This window comes from Dromiciops gliroides, chromosome 3 (genome assembly GCF_019393635.1).
Source record: "Dromiciops gliroides isolate mDroGli1 chromosome 3, mDroGli1.pri, whole genome shotgun sequence".
Classification (NCBI taxonomy): Eukaryota; Metazoa; Chordata; class Mammalia; order Microbiotheria; family Microbiotheriidae; genus Dromiciops; species Dromiciops gliroides.
In genome coordinates, this window is record NC_057863.1 from 87,762,714 (window position 1) to 87,780,277 (window position 17,564).

Sequence of the window (17,564 nt, forward strand, 5' to 3'; positions counted from 1 at the left end):
CTCACTGTCCCGCCAAAAAAACCTAAAAAACTTGATACAAGATTCCCCCCACCCTTTTTTTGGTGGGGCAATGAAGGTTAAGTGACTTGCCCAAGGTCACCCAGCTAGTAAGTGTCAAGTGTCTAAGGCTGGATTTGAACTCAGGTCCTCCTGAATCCAGGGCCTAGCTGCCCCCCTTCCTATACTCATTTAAAGAAAATATGAAATATCTGTAAAGAACAAAGATCTTCCTAAATAATCTTTTATTATGCCTACATTACAAATATGGAAACACTACAAGAAGTAACCAGGGTTTTAAACAATCTTTTTGTTTCCCTGTTTTTGGATACACTATAATTTGATGATAGAGACAGTTCTCATTTTATGTATGTTTGGATAATAAATAATTCTGAAAGAAAACCACATTCCCCCAAATAGGTACTCTATTTTTTTGGTCCTGCCCTTCAGGCTCCCACCCATCCCCCCACCAACACCAGATCAGGGGCTTGGCTTGAGACCTCTGGCACTGTCCAACCCCAGCCTGTCTTCCAGTGTCTGCACTGGGATACTGTATGTCTGTCCTGTCTGTGTCTATGTCTGGCCCCCACGTCTGCCCACCATGTGTTCTGGCTAGGCCCCCACGTGGCTGGCCCCACCATAAAATGTTCCTATTCTACTCCGTCACCATCTCCCATATGTCCTTGAACCATGGGCCAGCCCCCTCCTTCCATGGGTGCATGGCTCCTTTCCATCTTTATCCCTACCCCTTCCACCATGTTCAAGGGCAAATTTGCATTATGTAAAAACTGCTTTATGTAGAAGTCTGCAGAACAGTCCACTTACACAAAGTGGAAACTATATCTATTGTTTGAAAAGTGGAGGGAGGAAAAGAATCCTGGGTACTTGCTTTTAGTGACTACACAATTCTCAGTTTTGTGTTAATTTTAGATAAAATATATTCAAATGTGCAGTTGGTATCTGACCAAAGCAAAGTATTTGCAGACTTCAAATGGAAAATATGTTCATCCAATATTATTCCTTTTTTACATTTTTATACTTTGTTTACAAGTTATAATCAAAGTTAAATAACTTGGGTCACAGATCATTCCAGGGCTTAAAATGTACTAAAAGAAAACTCTGAAACAAAATGGAGGAAATCAAGTCTATTGTTCATACTGAAAAAATTGTCATAATGTATACTTTTGACATATAATCATTAGACATTCAAGAGCTATAACTAGCCTCCAAATTCTCACAGAACCACTATTTATGCTATATAAAATATTCCAGGTTTCCCTGAAGTTCAGTTTGGAAAGCATTAATAGCAACACAGGGATATGAATACAAATATTATATAAGTCAATAATGAATATGAATGTTTGGGGCTGTCTAAATTTTTTTTTAAATAACAATCCTCTGATATTTAAATTAATATAATAAGATACAAGCTAGATTCAACAAAACCAAAATCTGAATGAAAACTATCTCTGAGAGTCAGCTGAGTAATGCCCTCATCTTCCCACCCCATAAATCACTTTAACTAACTTTTGTGCAGTCATTCAAGTCAATGGAAATCCTCATGTATCACAATTTCATGGCTATGGCTAGCTCGAGCAAATTGCTTAGAATCAAACTGCTCTAAACAGGTATTCCTGACCTCTTTAAGCTGGTCTGTGCTGCCCCAAGATGCTGACCGCTTGTGGGATCCTTTCTTCTTTTCAGAGTATTCTTCAGCCCACGCGCTCTCTGTCTGCAGTGAAAAAAAATTGATCAAAGTTTAGCATATCAGACAGGCATTGATTCTTAAGAAACAAAACAAAACCCATGGGCATGCATAGCGTGAAAAAACTTAAAAAAAAAAAACTTATCAGAAGAGATCTGGTAAGATAAAGTGAACAATACCTAAGGAACAAAAGATAAAGTGAACAATACCTAACGAACAAACTATTTTAATATTTCACAGGAGGAGGGGTAAAAACAAACACCTACAGGAATTCTGAGAGGAATGGAAAAAGAAAGGGAGGGACCAAGGGAAGGTAAGAGGGAGAAATGAAAAGGGGAGGAGCACACAAAAACACAGAAAAGAGAGGGATCTAACAACTGGCACCTCCCAAAGTCAAAGGGATAGAGATATTGCTGCTGTGTATTACACCCTGTGCTAAGATGAAAGAGAGGCAGGGCTATAGCTCTGTGGTGCCATGGGCTGGGGGTGCAGCAAGATGCACAGGTAGAAAGAGTGTAAACCTAACACCTTCCTGTGTGCTACGCTAGATCCTGGGGTAGACTGAAGAGCCATCTGTATTGCCCAGGCCCTGGAGGAGGAGCAAGGCATGGAAAGGAAAAGAGTTCATGCTGCAACCACTGTGTGCTCACCCCACAACTAGGGACAGAGAAAAACTGACAGGACATACTGTCAGGCACTGCTGGTATACTCACTGTAGCAGGACTGTGGCAGAGAGTGAGTGAACCTTAGCTGTTACTTAGTGCTGCCTGGCAACAGGGACAGAAAATGACTAAGATGAAAGTTTCCGTCCCTTGATGCCCAACAATCATCAGAGAAGGTTTGACAGAGAGGAATGAGGAGAGTAGGGAGTCGAAGAAGGAAGGGGACAAGTACAGCTACTGCCTAAGGAAGAGAAACTGACTACCTCATAGCTTCATACAGGCCAGACTGTGCCAAGGCTTTTCCTATCCATTACAAAAAGAGAAAAAGACATCATCTTAAAGACAGGGTCTTCTGTCTCTAAACATATTAAAGAAAAAAAAATCCAGGAAAACAAACTTCATATTTATTTTGTGAGCTGAGTTAACACCAGAAGTTGTAGGAGAAATACCAAATTATTGTGCAAGTTATATGATAAAAATATGAAAAGATTAAGTAGATATTCCAAAGAAATTTACATAAATATAAAACACAGGAAAAAAATTAAGTCAATCAATGAAAGTAATCAAAAGCCAGTACAAGTAGATGTGTAAAGAAATGGAAATAAAATTCACAAACAAGCCCAAACTAAGTTGCCAATGTGAAAGACAGATTGAGATTAAATACAACTGGGGCAGCTAGGTGGCGCAGTGGATAGAGCACCGGCCCTGGAGTCAGGAGTACCTGAGTTCAAGTCCAGCCTCAGACACTTAACACTTACTAGCTGTGTGACCCTGGGCAAGTCACTTAACCCCAATTACCTCACTAAAAAAAAAAAAAAAAAAAAGAGATTAAATACAACTTAACAGGGATTCAAGATGGTACTGAAAAAAGGGGAGAGGGAGCCCTAGACTTTGTATTTGAAGAAATTCAAAGATGCATCTTTGCAAATGGAAAAAACTCAAAGGACCCCAGTGTAGAAAAATATAAAATTCAAGTTGAGAGAGACGTCTAGCTAAGATGACTGCCTGAAAACCTGAAATTTGTACTGGACTGAATAATGGTCAAGAAATTCAAAGAGAAAATACATTAAGTAAATTCTAGTCTAGTACTGCACAGAAAGTAAGCAAGATACTCCTGGGCAACAGAACACAAGACCTCAACAGCAAAGTCAGCACCAGGGAAGGCAAACAAGTTGCTATCTCCCAGAGGTGAATCAAATACATGCAGAGCCTTTCTGTTCAGAGGCACCAAAAGCAGAAAAAAGTCTAAGGTGGTCAGAGAACCTAAGAAACCATCAGCTGCTGGGGTACGACAGATTTCAGGCTGAGACAACTGAGTCCCGGGGGAAGGAGAAGAAGGAAAGATAGGAACGGTGATGACATAAAAAAGGTCACTTATTTTTTAAATAGGGATAATCTTGACATCAATGACTGGAACAATATACTTCTTTTTAAAAAACAAGATTACAAATGGAAATTTGCAGTCTCATAGACAACTGTGTTCTTTTGTTGCTTTATACATGTATAGAAATGCTCACTCTTTTGTTGTTTAAGTTCAGAATAAAAAAATTAATTTGCTAAAACACATATTTGTCAAATAGCAAAATGATAATGGCAAAGTATTAGTAAAGCATCAAAAAGTTCTAGTTAAGAGTCTCCCTCCACACCCTTTTCAGGAGTAATAGGAGAAATACAGTGAAAATAGCTCTCTTGCCTACATAACTCTTAAAAACACAGAATCAGATTTTTTAAAATTACGAACCTTGCAAATTTGAGCATATTAGCTTAGGGCAAAACAAGGGCATTAAAAACTATTATCACTTTGAAAATTTTAACAAAAATTGTGACTGAAAAAATAGTCAATGTTTAAAAATACAAGTAAGTTAAATCAAGGCCTATTCCAATGCCCAAGCATGTATGGAAGTGCCTTTGGGCTCTCCAAGCCTGAAGAGATTTAGCACAATCTCTGATAGAACCAAGCTGAAAAAGCATCAAGCAGAAAGTTAGTGACAGACTAAATAAAATGTCAAGGACTAGTCTTGCTAAGTTTGGAGAGGTTCCCTTCGAGGTTGGCTGCAGAGCTCCCAGGTCAAGGAGAAAACATTGCAAGCAGCTAGAAAAAAGGAATTCAAATACTGTGGAGCTCCAATAAGGATAAAACAAGATTTAGCAGCATCTACATTAAAGGACAGGAGGGCATGGAATATGATATTCCAAAGGGCAAAGGAACTGGGACTACAGCCAAGAATCACATACTGTGGAAATTTATTTTGATTTGGGGATCCTACCTTTGGGATGAGATTGGAAAGCCTTAGGCCCTCAGGGTCTCTTCTGTGTGGGAGGGGGCTGGTGCCCCTCCTCCTCAGCTTCAGCTGAGCCAAAAAGCCCTGTGGGCTGTACAAGATGCCAGGTCAGACAGCTGGGGGGAAAAGCCCCCAGCTCCCTCCGACCTGAGTGGAGGTATCTGAGAGATGCTAGGCTCTGGCGTAGCCTGTGCTGAGGCACATGAAGCTGGAGCACACCGCCCCCACCCCCCACCCCCCACGCCGCAGCCCTGGCTGGCGGATTAGCTTGGTCTGTGTGGGCGCAGGAAGCCCCCAGATTGGAGTGGAGAGAAGAAAAGGTATATATAGACCTGGGGGTTAGACTCAGGAGGGGGACAAGGAGGGATGAGAGAGGCTGAGAAGAGGTTCGGAAAAGGAGATGGGGCTACAAGGACGCAGGAGAAGACTAGGAGCAGAGAAAAGAGAGGCTGAAGGGCAGACTGACGGAGCAGACAGACAGAAGGTCGGTGAGAGAGAAACACAGGGGTTCAGTGGTGGCAGTAAGGAGAGGAAAGTTAGAAGCAGGAGGATTTACAAAGTGAAAGGGGCTCGGAGTTAGAATAAAGGACCTGAGTGCCCTAAGGCCTCTTGCGGCTAAGGCCTTTATTGTATTAAAAAAGTTCGAAGCACAGCAGGTGGGAAAGAGATGCAGTGGAAAGAGACACACTGTAATGTAGTCAGGTTGTACATTTTATTTCCCTGTATTCTTAATTTTAAATAGTATCTCATAAATAAACTCTGCTTTGATTATTTAGTTAAGAGGCTTCTTAATATTGTGTAATTTAAGATTCTAAATGTGGATTCTAATCTGTTCCCCCAGTTTGGGGGAAACTGACTAAAAATCACTGATAAAACGAGTTTAGGTTTTTAAGGGTTTATTGGAAAATAGAAAGAAAAAGATTGAGAACAGAATTCCAACAGCCTGGCATTCCTATCTTTCCTCAAATTTCCTGTGAAGTCCTCTGCCGCCACTACCATCAAGTCAGGAAGCCCAAAAGGCCAGCGCTCTCTGCGCAGGCTCCCTTTCCTCCTTCCTGTCTCCTCCCAGACCATAGGAGGCTCCTCAAGTTGATTGGCTGGTAGCCTTGATAGACAGCACCCATGAGCAAATGTCATTTCCTGACGCCAAGGAAAAGCCACAATGCCTCTGAGGCATTTTCCTCATGGTGGAGCTTACCCACAGCAAGTCTCAAGTAGTTGGCGTCATTCCAATCATTATAATATTTTGCTTATCATTTTGGGAGTGGAGCAGTGTGGTGGAACTTTATAAACGGCCCACATTAAATTAATAGCAGTCAGATAGCCAGTTAGTCAACAGTCCCCAGATTAGTCCTCCAGTCAGATTAGCCCCCCAAAATAGGCCTAGTCAGTAAAAATATTTTTAAATACCCTGCAAAACTGAGTATAATCTGTAAGGAATTAATTATCATCTGGGGTTTCCATGACCACATCTTTGCTTCATTATGGTCAGACTGAAAAGATGTAATCTTGAAAAGCCTAAGAGAAGCTGGGTGTGTACTTGAAGAGATTACAGAAAAGAACAACTAAGTATCTAAGCCTCCTCTAGCAGTTCCCCTATGCCCACATGGGCCTGGCCAAATTATAATGGGGATAGCCCAGGGGGTATGTTGAACCACTTGGAGACTCGCAGAGCTAAGAACCTCCTCTTCCTGTGGGAGAGGAAAAAGTAGGGGGAGAGAGGACCCGTGTGGTGGAGCTTTGGCCCAAAGGGGGGGGGAGGAGACTGCACAGCTGACTCTCATTGAAACTACAGACCCTAGGTAGTGGTGAGTTTGTGGAAGCGAGGCCAGCTCTTAGAGCTAGCTGAGCTGGAAGCAAGTTTGGGTTTTGAGTCAGTCTTTGCTAGAACCAGGGAGCTTATTCGTTTTCCTTTCCCCTGTTCCCCTTCTCATTGTCCCTGGCTTTATTAACTTCACCTGTGTTGTAAATTCATTGTTCCCTTTAATAAAAGGTGGTTTGTTTGTGGAAAAGAGGCTGTTAATCTCCTTTCTTATTAGTCTGGGAGAAATAACTAAAAAAGGCAGTTTGGAAGGGAGGAAATTTTAGGCCTAGAGGTCTCTCATTTTCTGAACCCCAATATTACGGCAAGCCGCCCAACGAACTCTCCCCATATTAAATTTGGCCCTTACAAATCTTTTAGAGGAGGGAAAAGACATAGAGGGGATACCCAATTGTAGAATGGTTGAATGAGTTGTGGTATGTGATTGTGATGAAACACTATTGTGCTATAAAAAATGACAAGGGGGGTGGTTTTAGAAAAACCAGGGAAGACATATTAACTGATGTAAAGTGAAGTAAAAAGAACCACTGCACACAATAACAGCAATATTGTAACAATGATTAACAGTGAAAGACTTGGTAAATACAATCACAGACAATTTGAAAAAGACCGATTTTGAAAAATGCTTTCTACCTCCAGAGAGAAAAATCAATCAACTCTGAGTACAGATTTAAATATACTGTTTCTCTCTCTCTCTCTCTTTTTTTTTGGGGGGACAATGAGGGTTAAGTGACTTGCCCAGGGTCACACAGCTAGTAAGTGTCAAGTGTCTGAGGCCATATTTGAACTCAGGTCTTCCTGAATCCAGGGCCAGTTCTTTATTCACCGCACCACCTAGCTGCCCCCAAATATAATGTTTTTCACTTTTTTTTTCTTTTTAGGCAACATGGTTAATAAAGAAATATCTATTGCATGATTACATATGTATTATATTGCTTGCCTTCTCAATGGGTAGTAGAAGGACTGACAGGAGAAAATTTAGAACTCAAAAATTTTTTAAAAGACTTAAATTTTTTAAAATTGAAAAACAAAAACATATTTGCTTTTTCTTAAAGTCATAAATATATGAATCCCCTTTCTTTTAATCTTATCATTTCCCATTTTCTTCTTTTTTTTGGGGGGGGGGCAGGGCAATGAAAGTTAAGTGACTTGTCCAGGGTCACACAGCTAATAAGTGTCAAGTGTCCAAGGACGAATTTGAATTCAGGTGCTCCTGAATCCAGGGTCAGTGCTTTATCCACTATGGCACCTAGCTGCCCACCCCCCATTTTCTTCTGTTTAACTTTCTTAGTATAATTCAAAATTATTTTCCAGAATGGTTAGATCAATTTACAGTCCATCAACAATGAAACAATATGCCAATCTTTAAATGCTCTCACCTACATTTGCTGTTCCTATCTTTTGTTATATTTACCGATTTACTGTGAAAAAGCAGAACCTCAGAGTCATAATTTGTATTTCTTTTATTATTGATTTGGTGCAATTTTTCTGGAAATGTTGGTAAGAATTTAAAAATTTTTTGAGAACTGTATATCCTTCAGGGCAGCTAGGTGGCGCAGTGGATAAAGCACTGGCCCTGAATTCAGGAGGACCTGAGTTCAAATCCAAACTCAGACACTTGACACTTACTGGCTGTGTGACCCTGGGCAAGTCACTTAACCTCCATTGCCCTGAGCCGCCCCCCCCCCCAAAAAGGAAAGAAAAAGAGAACTATATATCCTTTACTTCTTACATAATAGCTAGTGATATTTTGTTAACAAGTTGTGTGTGGTATGTGAATGAAACATCCTATCACAAATATGATGAATACATAGTTGCATGAAAAGACTTAATATAAACAGATACAGAGTAAACTATGCAGAGCCAAATACACACACACACACACACAAACACACGTAGAAGGAAGAACAAAAAACAAACTTAAAACTGAATTCTTGTAAATTATGACCATGCTTGTATAAAATGAAGAAGCTAGATATGAAAGTAGCACCCTTCCTTCTTTGCAAGGTGGGAAACTGAGTATGCAACAACTGCAAGTTATGTCATTCTGTCTTCTCTGTATTGATTAGTTTTGCTAAACTGTGCCTTTTCTTTTTTAAAAATTCTATGGCAAGGGGCAGCTAGGTAGCGCAGTGGATAAAGCACCGGCCCTGGATTCAGGAGGACCTGAGTTCAAAGCCAGCCTCAGACACTTGACACTAGCTGTGTGACTGTGGGCAAGTCACTTAACCCTCATTGCCCCGCCAAACAAAACAAAACAAAAAACCCCAAAATTAAAAAAAAAATTTATTCTGATAAATTACCAAATAGCCCAGGAGAAAAAAAAATGAAAAAAAGAAAAACAAAAGCAAAAACAAATAAAAATTCTATGGCAAGGGGCAGCTAGATGGCGCAGTGGATAAAGCACCGGCCCTGGATTCAGGAGTACCTGAGTTCAAATCCGGCCTCAGACACTTGACACTTACTAGCTGTGTGACCTTGGGCAAGTCACTTAACCCCCACTGCCCCACAAAATTTAAAAAAAAAATTAAAATTCTATGGCAAGGGATGACATAGGTAGGAGGGAAAATACAATGGGAAGTAAGGGTGGTATAAAAACAAAACATCAAATAAAATTATTTTTAAAAAGCAAAAAGGAAAAAAAAAAGCAAAAAGCACAAAGTACAAGAAACACTTATAGGGCCAGTGATAGAGATATTTGACCTAAACCCAGACCAGGGTCCCACCCATGGATGACTGGCAGCATGAGCAAAGGACAACTAGCACCACTGAACAGTGTTCACAGTGGTAAAGATCACAGACCCATTTTAAAATTTTTATTGATGTAACTGACACCTCATCTAACACTGGATAAGAGGGTCAAAAGATAAAAACTGGCAAGAAGCACTAGATTAAAAAAAAAAGATAGAAATATTTACCTGAAAATATATTTTAACTTCACTAAAAAGAATGTGGGTTTAAAAATACAGGCCACCATTTCAAACCCATCAAAAAGTCACAAAACCTAATACTGCTAGTATTACTTTTGAAAGGTATTTTGGCAGTACAAATTTGAACTGAGTATATTTGTATTCCACTCTAGCCAAGTCACAAAACTGATTTCATGGGGAATATCCCCACAGAATCTTATCATCCTTCAATATTTCAAGGATCTGTGATTTCCTTTATGTGCATATTTTCTCTCTACCAAAACAAGTTACAACCCCTCCAAGTAAGCAGAGGACATTCAAGAGCCTCAGTGACCAAAATAATCCCGCATCCTGAGAACAACTGGAAGCTCTTCTGAAAACCACCAAGGCCAGAGTTGGACAACACATATGCAATCCAGCACATTTGTGGTCCTGGACACAAAACCTTTCTAGGGGAGTAGGAGATGCCAAACCATGAGACCTGTGAGCAGAGGCTTCAAGAACCCAGAGTCATTTCTATCCTTGCCAGAGGGAGGAACTGAAGTCAGAAGGAATTCATGAAAGAAGATGTTATCATAAAGAGAGGAAGTTCTGTGTAAAAGTACAATTGAAAAATAGGAAACAATCTAATTATCCAATAGTTGGTGAATGGCTGGATACACTATGGCACTTTGATGTAACAAAAAACTGTGACTATTCGGGGCAGCTAGGTGGTGTGGTGGATAAAGCACTGGCCCTGGATTCAGGAGGACCTGAGTTCAAATCCGAACTCAGATACCCTGGGCAAGTCACTTAATCCTCATTGCCCTGCGAAAAAAAAAAAAAGAAAAAAAGAAAAAGAAAATTTAAAACTGTGACTATCACAAAAAATGATAAATAAAAGGAACACAAAAAATTTAAATATCATCTATAATCCTATAACCTGAAATGCTGATTGTCATGACAATAAGTAAAAGGTAAACAAAAAAAATTGAAAAGATTTATGTTAAGTAATGCAGAGCAAAGAAACAAGAAAGAAAAACAATACACACTAATAACTATGTAAAAAGAAAAACATACCAATACAAAGAGAATGAATATTGAGATGTAAGCTCTCAAAAATCAGAGAAATATTTTCTCTATGGTTTTCTACACAGGGCATAGAACAGTGTCTTAATATTGCGAAATTTATTTGAAACAGAAATGAAATATTACAAGAAATAACTGATGAACTTTTAGGAACAAAATGTACGTAGAAATCTGCTTTTAAGTGCAAATAATTGTAAATATTTAATTTTGATGAATAAAACTAAGTAGCTAATTTTAAAATTTCTTTAAAGAATTCATGATGAAACATTATCCCCATCCAGAAAGAGAAATGATAGACTAAAAGTACAGACTGAAGCATATTTTCATCTATTTCTTTTTCTTGCTTTCTTCTTGGATGGGATGCAGGGGAGGGGGATGCTGAGAGGGAGAACATGGCTAATGCAGAAAATTTACTTGCACGTCTAAACATATTTGTAATGGGTTTTATTTTTATTGTCTTCTTAATGTGGGGAGGAAGGAGAAAATCTGTATTTTTAAAAACATCCATTTCAAAATAGAAACAAATATGAAGATTATAAATTAAATTATGCACATGTGTTAATTTGGGGGGGCAGGGCAATGAAGGTTAAGTGACTTGCCCAGGGTCACACAGCTAATAATTGTCAAGTGTTTGAGGACAGATTTGAACTCATCCTCCTGAATCTAAGGTCGATACTTTATTCACTGCGCCACTTAGCTGCCCTGCATCTTAATTTTTTAAAGGTATAATATTACATTTATCAAGGTAGTACCAAAACTGCCACTATGTTTATCTTCTAAAATTTTTTCTTCAGAGTGTTTTTCAATGTTTTCATGCTTTTCTTATTTATTTTGTGCCTTGGTCACTTGCTACTAATTTCCAAGCACCCCAAAGACACCGTCCCTTGAAACAAGGAGGTATGGATCAAGCAATCTAACACCTGTCTGAAAAATGTGTCTCATTCTGCCAAAAAGGTAGGAGGCAGGCTTCATTATGAGTTTTCTTAAGTCATAATTGGTCACAGCATTGATAAATTCTGAAGCCCTTCTGAATATTTTTTTCTTTATGCTACAATCACTATCATATAGGTTGTTATCCTTGTTTTGTTTATTTCACTCTACATTTATTTCATACAAAGATTCCCAAGTTTCTCTGGATTCCTCATAGTTATATCTTCTACTAGCATAATAACATTCCATTATATTTTATATGCTACAATCTCTTCAAGCATTCCTCAATGGATGAATACCCATTTTGTTTCCAGTTGTTTGTGAATTCAAGAAGTACTGTAATAAATAGGTTTTAATTCAATGAAGTTGGGGGGCAGATAGGTGGTGCAGTGGATAAAGCACTGGTGCTGGATTTAGAAGGACCTGAGTTCAAATCCAGCCTCAGATACTTGACACTTACTAGTTGTGTGACTCTGGGCAAGTCACTTAACCCTCATTGCCCCACCAAAAAAAAAATTTAATTCAATGAATTCCATTCAATTTTCTCATCTCTTAATAACTATAACAGTTCTTTATGCTAAAATGATTTCATTTTCCCCAACTGATAAATGGTCAAAGGATAGGAACAGGCAGTTTTCAGACAATCAAATCTATCTATGGTCATATGAAAAAATGCTCCAGATCACTATTGATCAGAGAAATGCAAATTAAAACAATGCTGAGATTTAAAACAAAAATAGAAAATATTGGATGTTGGAGGGGATATGAGAAAGCTGGGACACTAATCCACTGTTGGTGGAATTGTGAAAAGATACAACCATTCTGGAGAGCAATTTGGAACTATGCCCAAAGGGCTATAGAACTGTGCATACCCTTTGATCCAGCAATACCACTGCTAGGTTTATATCCCCAAAAAGAGCAAAAGACCTATTTGTACAAAAATATTTATAGCAGTTCTTTTTGTGGTGGCTAAGAATTGGAAATCAAAGGAATGCCCATCAATTGGGGAATGGTCGAACTGTGGTATAAGATGCTGACAGAATATTATTGTGCTATAAGAAATGACAAGTAGGATGACTTCTGAAAGGCCTAGAAAGACACGTATGAACTGATGTATAGTGAAATGAGCAGAGCCAAGAGAACATTGTGCACAGAGACAGCAATATTGTTTGATAAACTGTGAATGACTTAATTATTCTCAGCAACACAATGATCCAAGACAATCCCAAAGGATTATTGATGAAACATACTATTCATCTCCAAAGAAAGAACTGATATTGATGGAACAGAATGAAGCATGCTATTTTTCATTTTCTTTCATTTTTTTTCTTTTAATCAAGTTTTCTTGTACCAAATGCCAAACATGTTAATGTTTTACATAAGCATACATGTATAGCCCATATCTGATTGCTTACTGCCTCAGGGAGGGGACAGGAGAGAGAGGAAAGAAGGGATAAAAACTGGAACCCAAAACTATGAATAAAAATATTTATTACATTAAAAAATATTATTTCATTTCTTCTTCTGACTTCTAGTCACATGATCTTCTGTGCCTCCCCTCCCCCCCAAGCTGCACAGATCTACTCTATTCCCCCTTCTGCCTGGCCAGCCCACAGGTACTTCACAGAGGAAAAGCATTTCCTAAGTTATTTTGCAATACATGGTCATAAGAGATTTTCTATCTTAACTTTCTTACCACCATTTATTTAAGATGAACGATTCACATAGTTGGAGTCTGCAAAATCAAGCTTATCAGCAATAGCTCCAGTTAGCTAGTTTCCTGTTTTACCTGATATAGATCTTCCCCTTCTGCCATTTGTCCTTTGATCATTACCTTCTTCTGCTTCTGTAAATTCCCTTCTACCCATCTTGTTATGTGACCAAAACCTGTAATATTTAGGGTTCACTGATGGCTACTCTCTGAGCTTAAAAAACTTGTTTATCCCCTATCTATGTGTTATTGATTCTATCAATGGCAGCAGTACCATAAACTAATCTTCTGAACATTTGTCTTAAAACTAAACAAGAAGCATTCATCAAGAACAGGCCATGCAAAACAAAGCAAAACAAAAACCAACCAAAAAACCCTCATTCTTTACCCCCTCCCCATAGGAATTTTAAAATATCTTCTAAGAATCATTCCCCAATGTGGTCCAAAGATATAATCAAAGTTTTCAAAAGAAGGTCTAGACACTATTAACAATATTAGGAAAAACTCCCAATTTATTCACAATGAGAACTATGAAAGGACAGATGCATCAGAGTCATAAACTGGGTCCAACAAATCTGGAAAGTATCTTGTAATTTCTCTCCCCAAAATCTCTTGCATCTAGTTCTTTCTCTCCACTCCCACAGCTATTACCTTTGTTGAGGTCCTCGTCCCCCTCCTCACCTCAAATCTCTCCCATTCCAGTCCATCCACTGTGGCCAAAGAGTTTTCCCTAAGTGCATAACCATGTGACTTCCCTATTCAGGTAGTCAGAATGGCCCCTTACTGCCTGTGAGATAAAACCCATCTCCTCCTCTGTTTAGTTTTGAAAGGCCTATACAACCTGACCTCAGCCTATCTTTCCAGCCTCCCTCGACATGACTCTCCCTCTAGCACTCTGCCTTTGTTCATCTCCTCACACACAATCTACCTCCTGCTTTTTGCACCTTTGCCCTGGCTGCCCATGGGCTGGGAGTGCTCTCCTTCTTGCCTCTACTTCACAGAGTCCGTCTCTTCTTTTAAGACTCATATATCATCTTTTGTGTAAAGCTGCTCCTAATCCTTCCTTGAAATCCTCAAAAATGCCAGTGGCCTCCTGCCTAAACTCTCTGGTATTCGACTACCTTGTGTGCATTTGTATTTATTCATTTTCTGTTTACGCAGTGTATGTTTTTATGTGTACTTGTCTCCTCCATTACATTCTCAGTATTTATATCTCCAAGCAGTGAGCAATTACTATGTGCCACACGTTGTACCCACAAGAAAAAAGTAAAAAATGAAGAAAGATGACTTCCCCACCAAGAGTTTACAATCTAATGAAAGACAACATTGAAAAGGTGCAATTGTGGGGGTAGAGGGAAGAAAACCCCAGGGGTCACAAAGTGAAGGTCAGAGTCAGAAAATCATCCAGGAAGGGAACGTGCCTGTCATGAAACAGGCCCTTGATATTTGTTGATTAATTGAAGTAAGCAAGTATTTATTTACCAGAGGCTTGCCAGGAAATATACTAGGCACTAGTAACTAGAAGAAAAAAGCAAAATAACCCCTGCTCAACAGGGGAGACAACATACATAGATATACACATGCACTTATGCAAAACATACAAAGCAGGAAAAAGGTAACCTGAGACAGGAAAACAACAATAGCTGGTGGGAACAAAGGAGGTTTGAAACTGGATGAATGACTAGATCCAAAAACTAAACTGTCATAAACAGATTTATTCCAACCAAGAAGAAAAATAATCTAATGGAATGCCACTAATACAGGTCTGGGCCCTATTCCGCTGGACATTTTTACCACTGGAAACCAGAAAGAATACATCTACTAAAGTACTACTAATAAACTAGGATCCAAAAATATTAAGACTAAAGATGTCACACATCCTTTTCTCATTTTAACTGTACTGGCTTAGTTTGTGTAGAAGCTCCTCAATGGGGTCTTGCGTGGGCTGATGATGAGTGAGATGAGCAGAACCAGAAGAACACTGTACAAAGTATCATCAACACTCAGTGTTGATCTACTGTGATGGACTATATTCTTCTCACCAATGCAATGGTACAGAAGAGTTCCAGGGAACTCATGATAGAAGAGGATCTCCAAATCCAAGGAAAAAAAAAAAGAACTGTGGAGTATAGATGCTGAATGAACCATACTATTTCTTTTGTTTTTGGTGCTGTTGTTTTTTTCTATTTTGAGGTTTTTCATCATTGCTCTGATTTTTTCTCTTATAACATGACTAATGCAGAAATAGGATTAATGTTAGTATGTGTATATATATATATATCAGATTACCTGCTGTCTAGGGGAGGGGGGAGGGAGAAAAATCTGAAATTATAAAGCTTGTATAAACAAAAGTTGAGAACTATCTTTACATGTAACGGGAAAAAATAAAATACTTTATTAATTAAAAAATTTTAAAAAAAATTTCCTTTGAAATTCTTGATCTTTTGTTCCTCCAGATTAATTACTATGACTTCACTTGTATAAAGTAATCCTGTAGTAGAATGGTGTAGTTCTGAATCTGTTCATTTCTGTAACCATGCCATTTGTATCACATTTGCACAGCCCAACCCTAAGACAATTATATATTTCCTATATCCAGGTTTAGATATTCTTCTTCACTCTCACCTATTAAGAATTAAGTTCTAGGGCAGCTAGGTGGCGCAGTGGATAAAGCACCGGCCCTGGATTCAGGAATTCTTGAGTTCAAATCTGGCCTCAGACACTTGACACTTACTAGCTGTGTGACCCTGGGCAAGTCACTTAACCCCCATTGCCCTGCAAAAAAAAAAAAATTAAAAAAAAAAAAAAGAATTAAGTTCTGCCCCCTTTCTTCCTTTTTTCCTAATATATTTCCTTTCTTTTCTTTGTTCTGAACAATAGATCTATCCCCAGGTCCTATCTTCTTCTCCCCTCTCCTCCTCCATCAGAACTTGAGTACTGTAGGTAAACCCCAAAATCTTAGCACTGTTTTAAGTTTAAAACGGTTTTCATATGTTAAATGTTTTGCATGACTGCACATGTATAACCTATATCAAATTGCTTGCCTTCTCAATTGGGGGATAAAGGGAAGAAAATTTGGAACTAATTTTTTTTTACAGGAATGTTAACTGTTTTTACATGTAATTGATGAAAAAATATAAATTTTTTAGAATAAACTATTAATTCTCCTTCCAATTCTTTCCTCCATAGTCCTCATTTTATTTATAATCTCTTGCTTCATTTCTTCCAGGTACTCTTGCAGTCCTGGTGGCCAAGCTATTTCTTCCTCTAAGGCACTGTTTGTCCTGACTTCCCCTTCCTGGATTCCTTCCACTGAGTACCTCTTCCCTCAGTGTGTCTGCAGCCAGATCCCTGGGAGGTTCCATGCTGCCAGTCAGAGCCCTCGTCAGCTGTCCCTGGTCAGGGATGCTGCGTGGTCTTCTGGCTGTTGCCAAGGTCAATGTGGTGGGTTGTGTTTGTCCCTCTCCTCCTCTTCTTTGAGACCCACATGCTCACTGTATTAGGTGATCTCTGTTCTCCCCAGGGATTACAAATCAGGGTTAGATCACAGTTACATACTGAGAGTGTCCCCATTTAGGGGGCTGCTGTGGGCTGCCACTCTGCCTCCCTTCTCTGGCAGCACTCTCTTCCAACGTCCACATCTTTTGGCTGCCTTTCAGTGTAGGTCTGAGCTGAATGAAGGAACTTCATGATGCTTCTTTTCACATTTCTTGGTCCCTGTTCAATCTAGTGCCCTTTCTGTATCACTGCTGCAAATAAAAGTGGAAGAGGTAGGTTCCTGTATGAGTAAACACAATGCAATCTTACCTGGATGTCTTACTTTGTAATTCCTAAACCTTATAAATTCATGTTGTCTTGAATATCTTTTAGTTTTAGCTGGGAAAATTCCTGGCAGTGCTAATACAGTGAATAAGAGAGCCAGCCTAGAGTCAAGAAGATCTGGGTTCAAGTCCTACCTCTGCCCCAGACAACGTGATCCTGGTCAAGTCAGGGGTGCTCCAGGAAACCAAAACAAAGCTACACAATAGCTGCTGCTTTGCAGCGATCGAGGCAGTTCCTCCACCAAATCCAACAGAGCTAAGAGTAAGAAAAAAACAATAGACTAGGGAAGAGTCTTTGCAGGAAGTTTTTCTGATCAACATCTCATTTCTAAGATTCCTATTTACAAGAATAAGAGTTACTCCTCAATTGATAAATAGTCTAAAGATAGGAAATAAAAATCCTCAAGCAAAAAAACTCGGGCTAATGTTCCATATTATGTTCAACTTGTGATAACACTTAATAACTATTTATTTAATTTAATTGGCAAAAAAAAGGAGACATGGGACTTCCACAATCTTGAAAGATTGACACAGTTCCAAAGTATTTCCACCATCCCTCAAAAGAATTCCCACCAGTTAATGTCCCATATCTTTTGATCCCTTCATGGTCAAACTCTCTTTGGGAAGCCCCCAATGCCACCATCCTTCACTTTCTCT

At 39.0% G+C, this 17,564-nt stretch overlaps 1 protein-coding gene across 1 annotated transcript in view; it reads right to left on the reverse strand.

Annotated features, from left to right (window-relative positions):
- The window catches only part of FAM117B (family with sequence similarity 117 member B), a 111,740-nt gene that overhangs the window by 40,874 nt on the left and 53,302 nt on the right, over positions 1–17,564 (reverse strand). Inside the window, 1 exon segment of the mRNA XM_043998762.1 lies at positions 1,637–1,729. Coding sequence (XP_043854697.1) covers positions 1,637–1,729 — 93 coding nt within the window.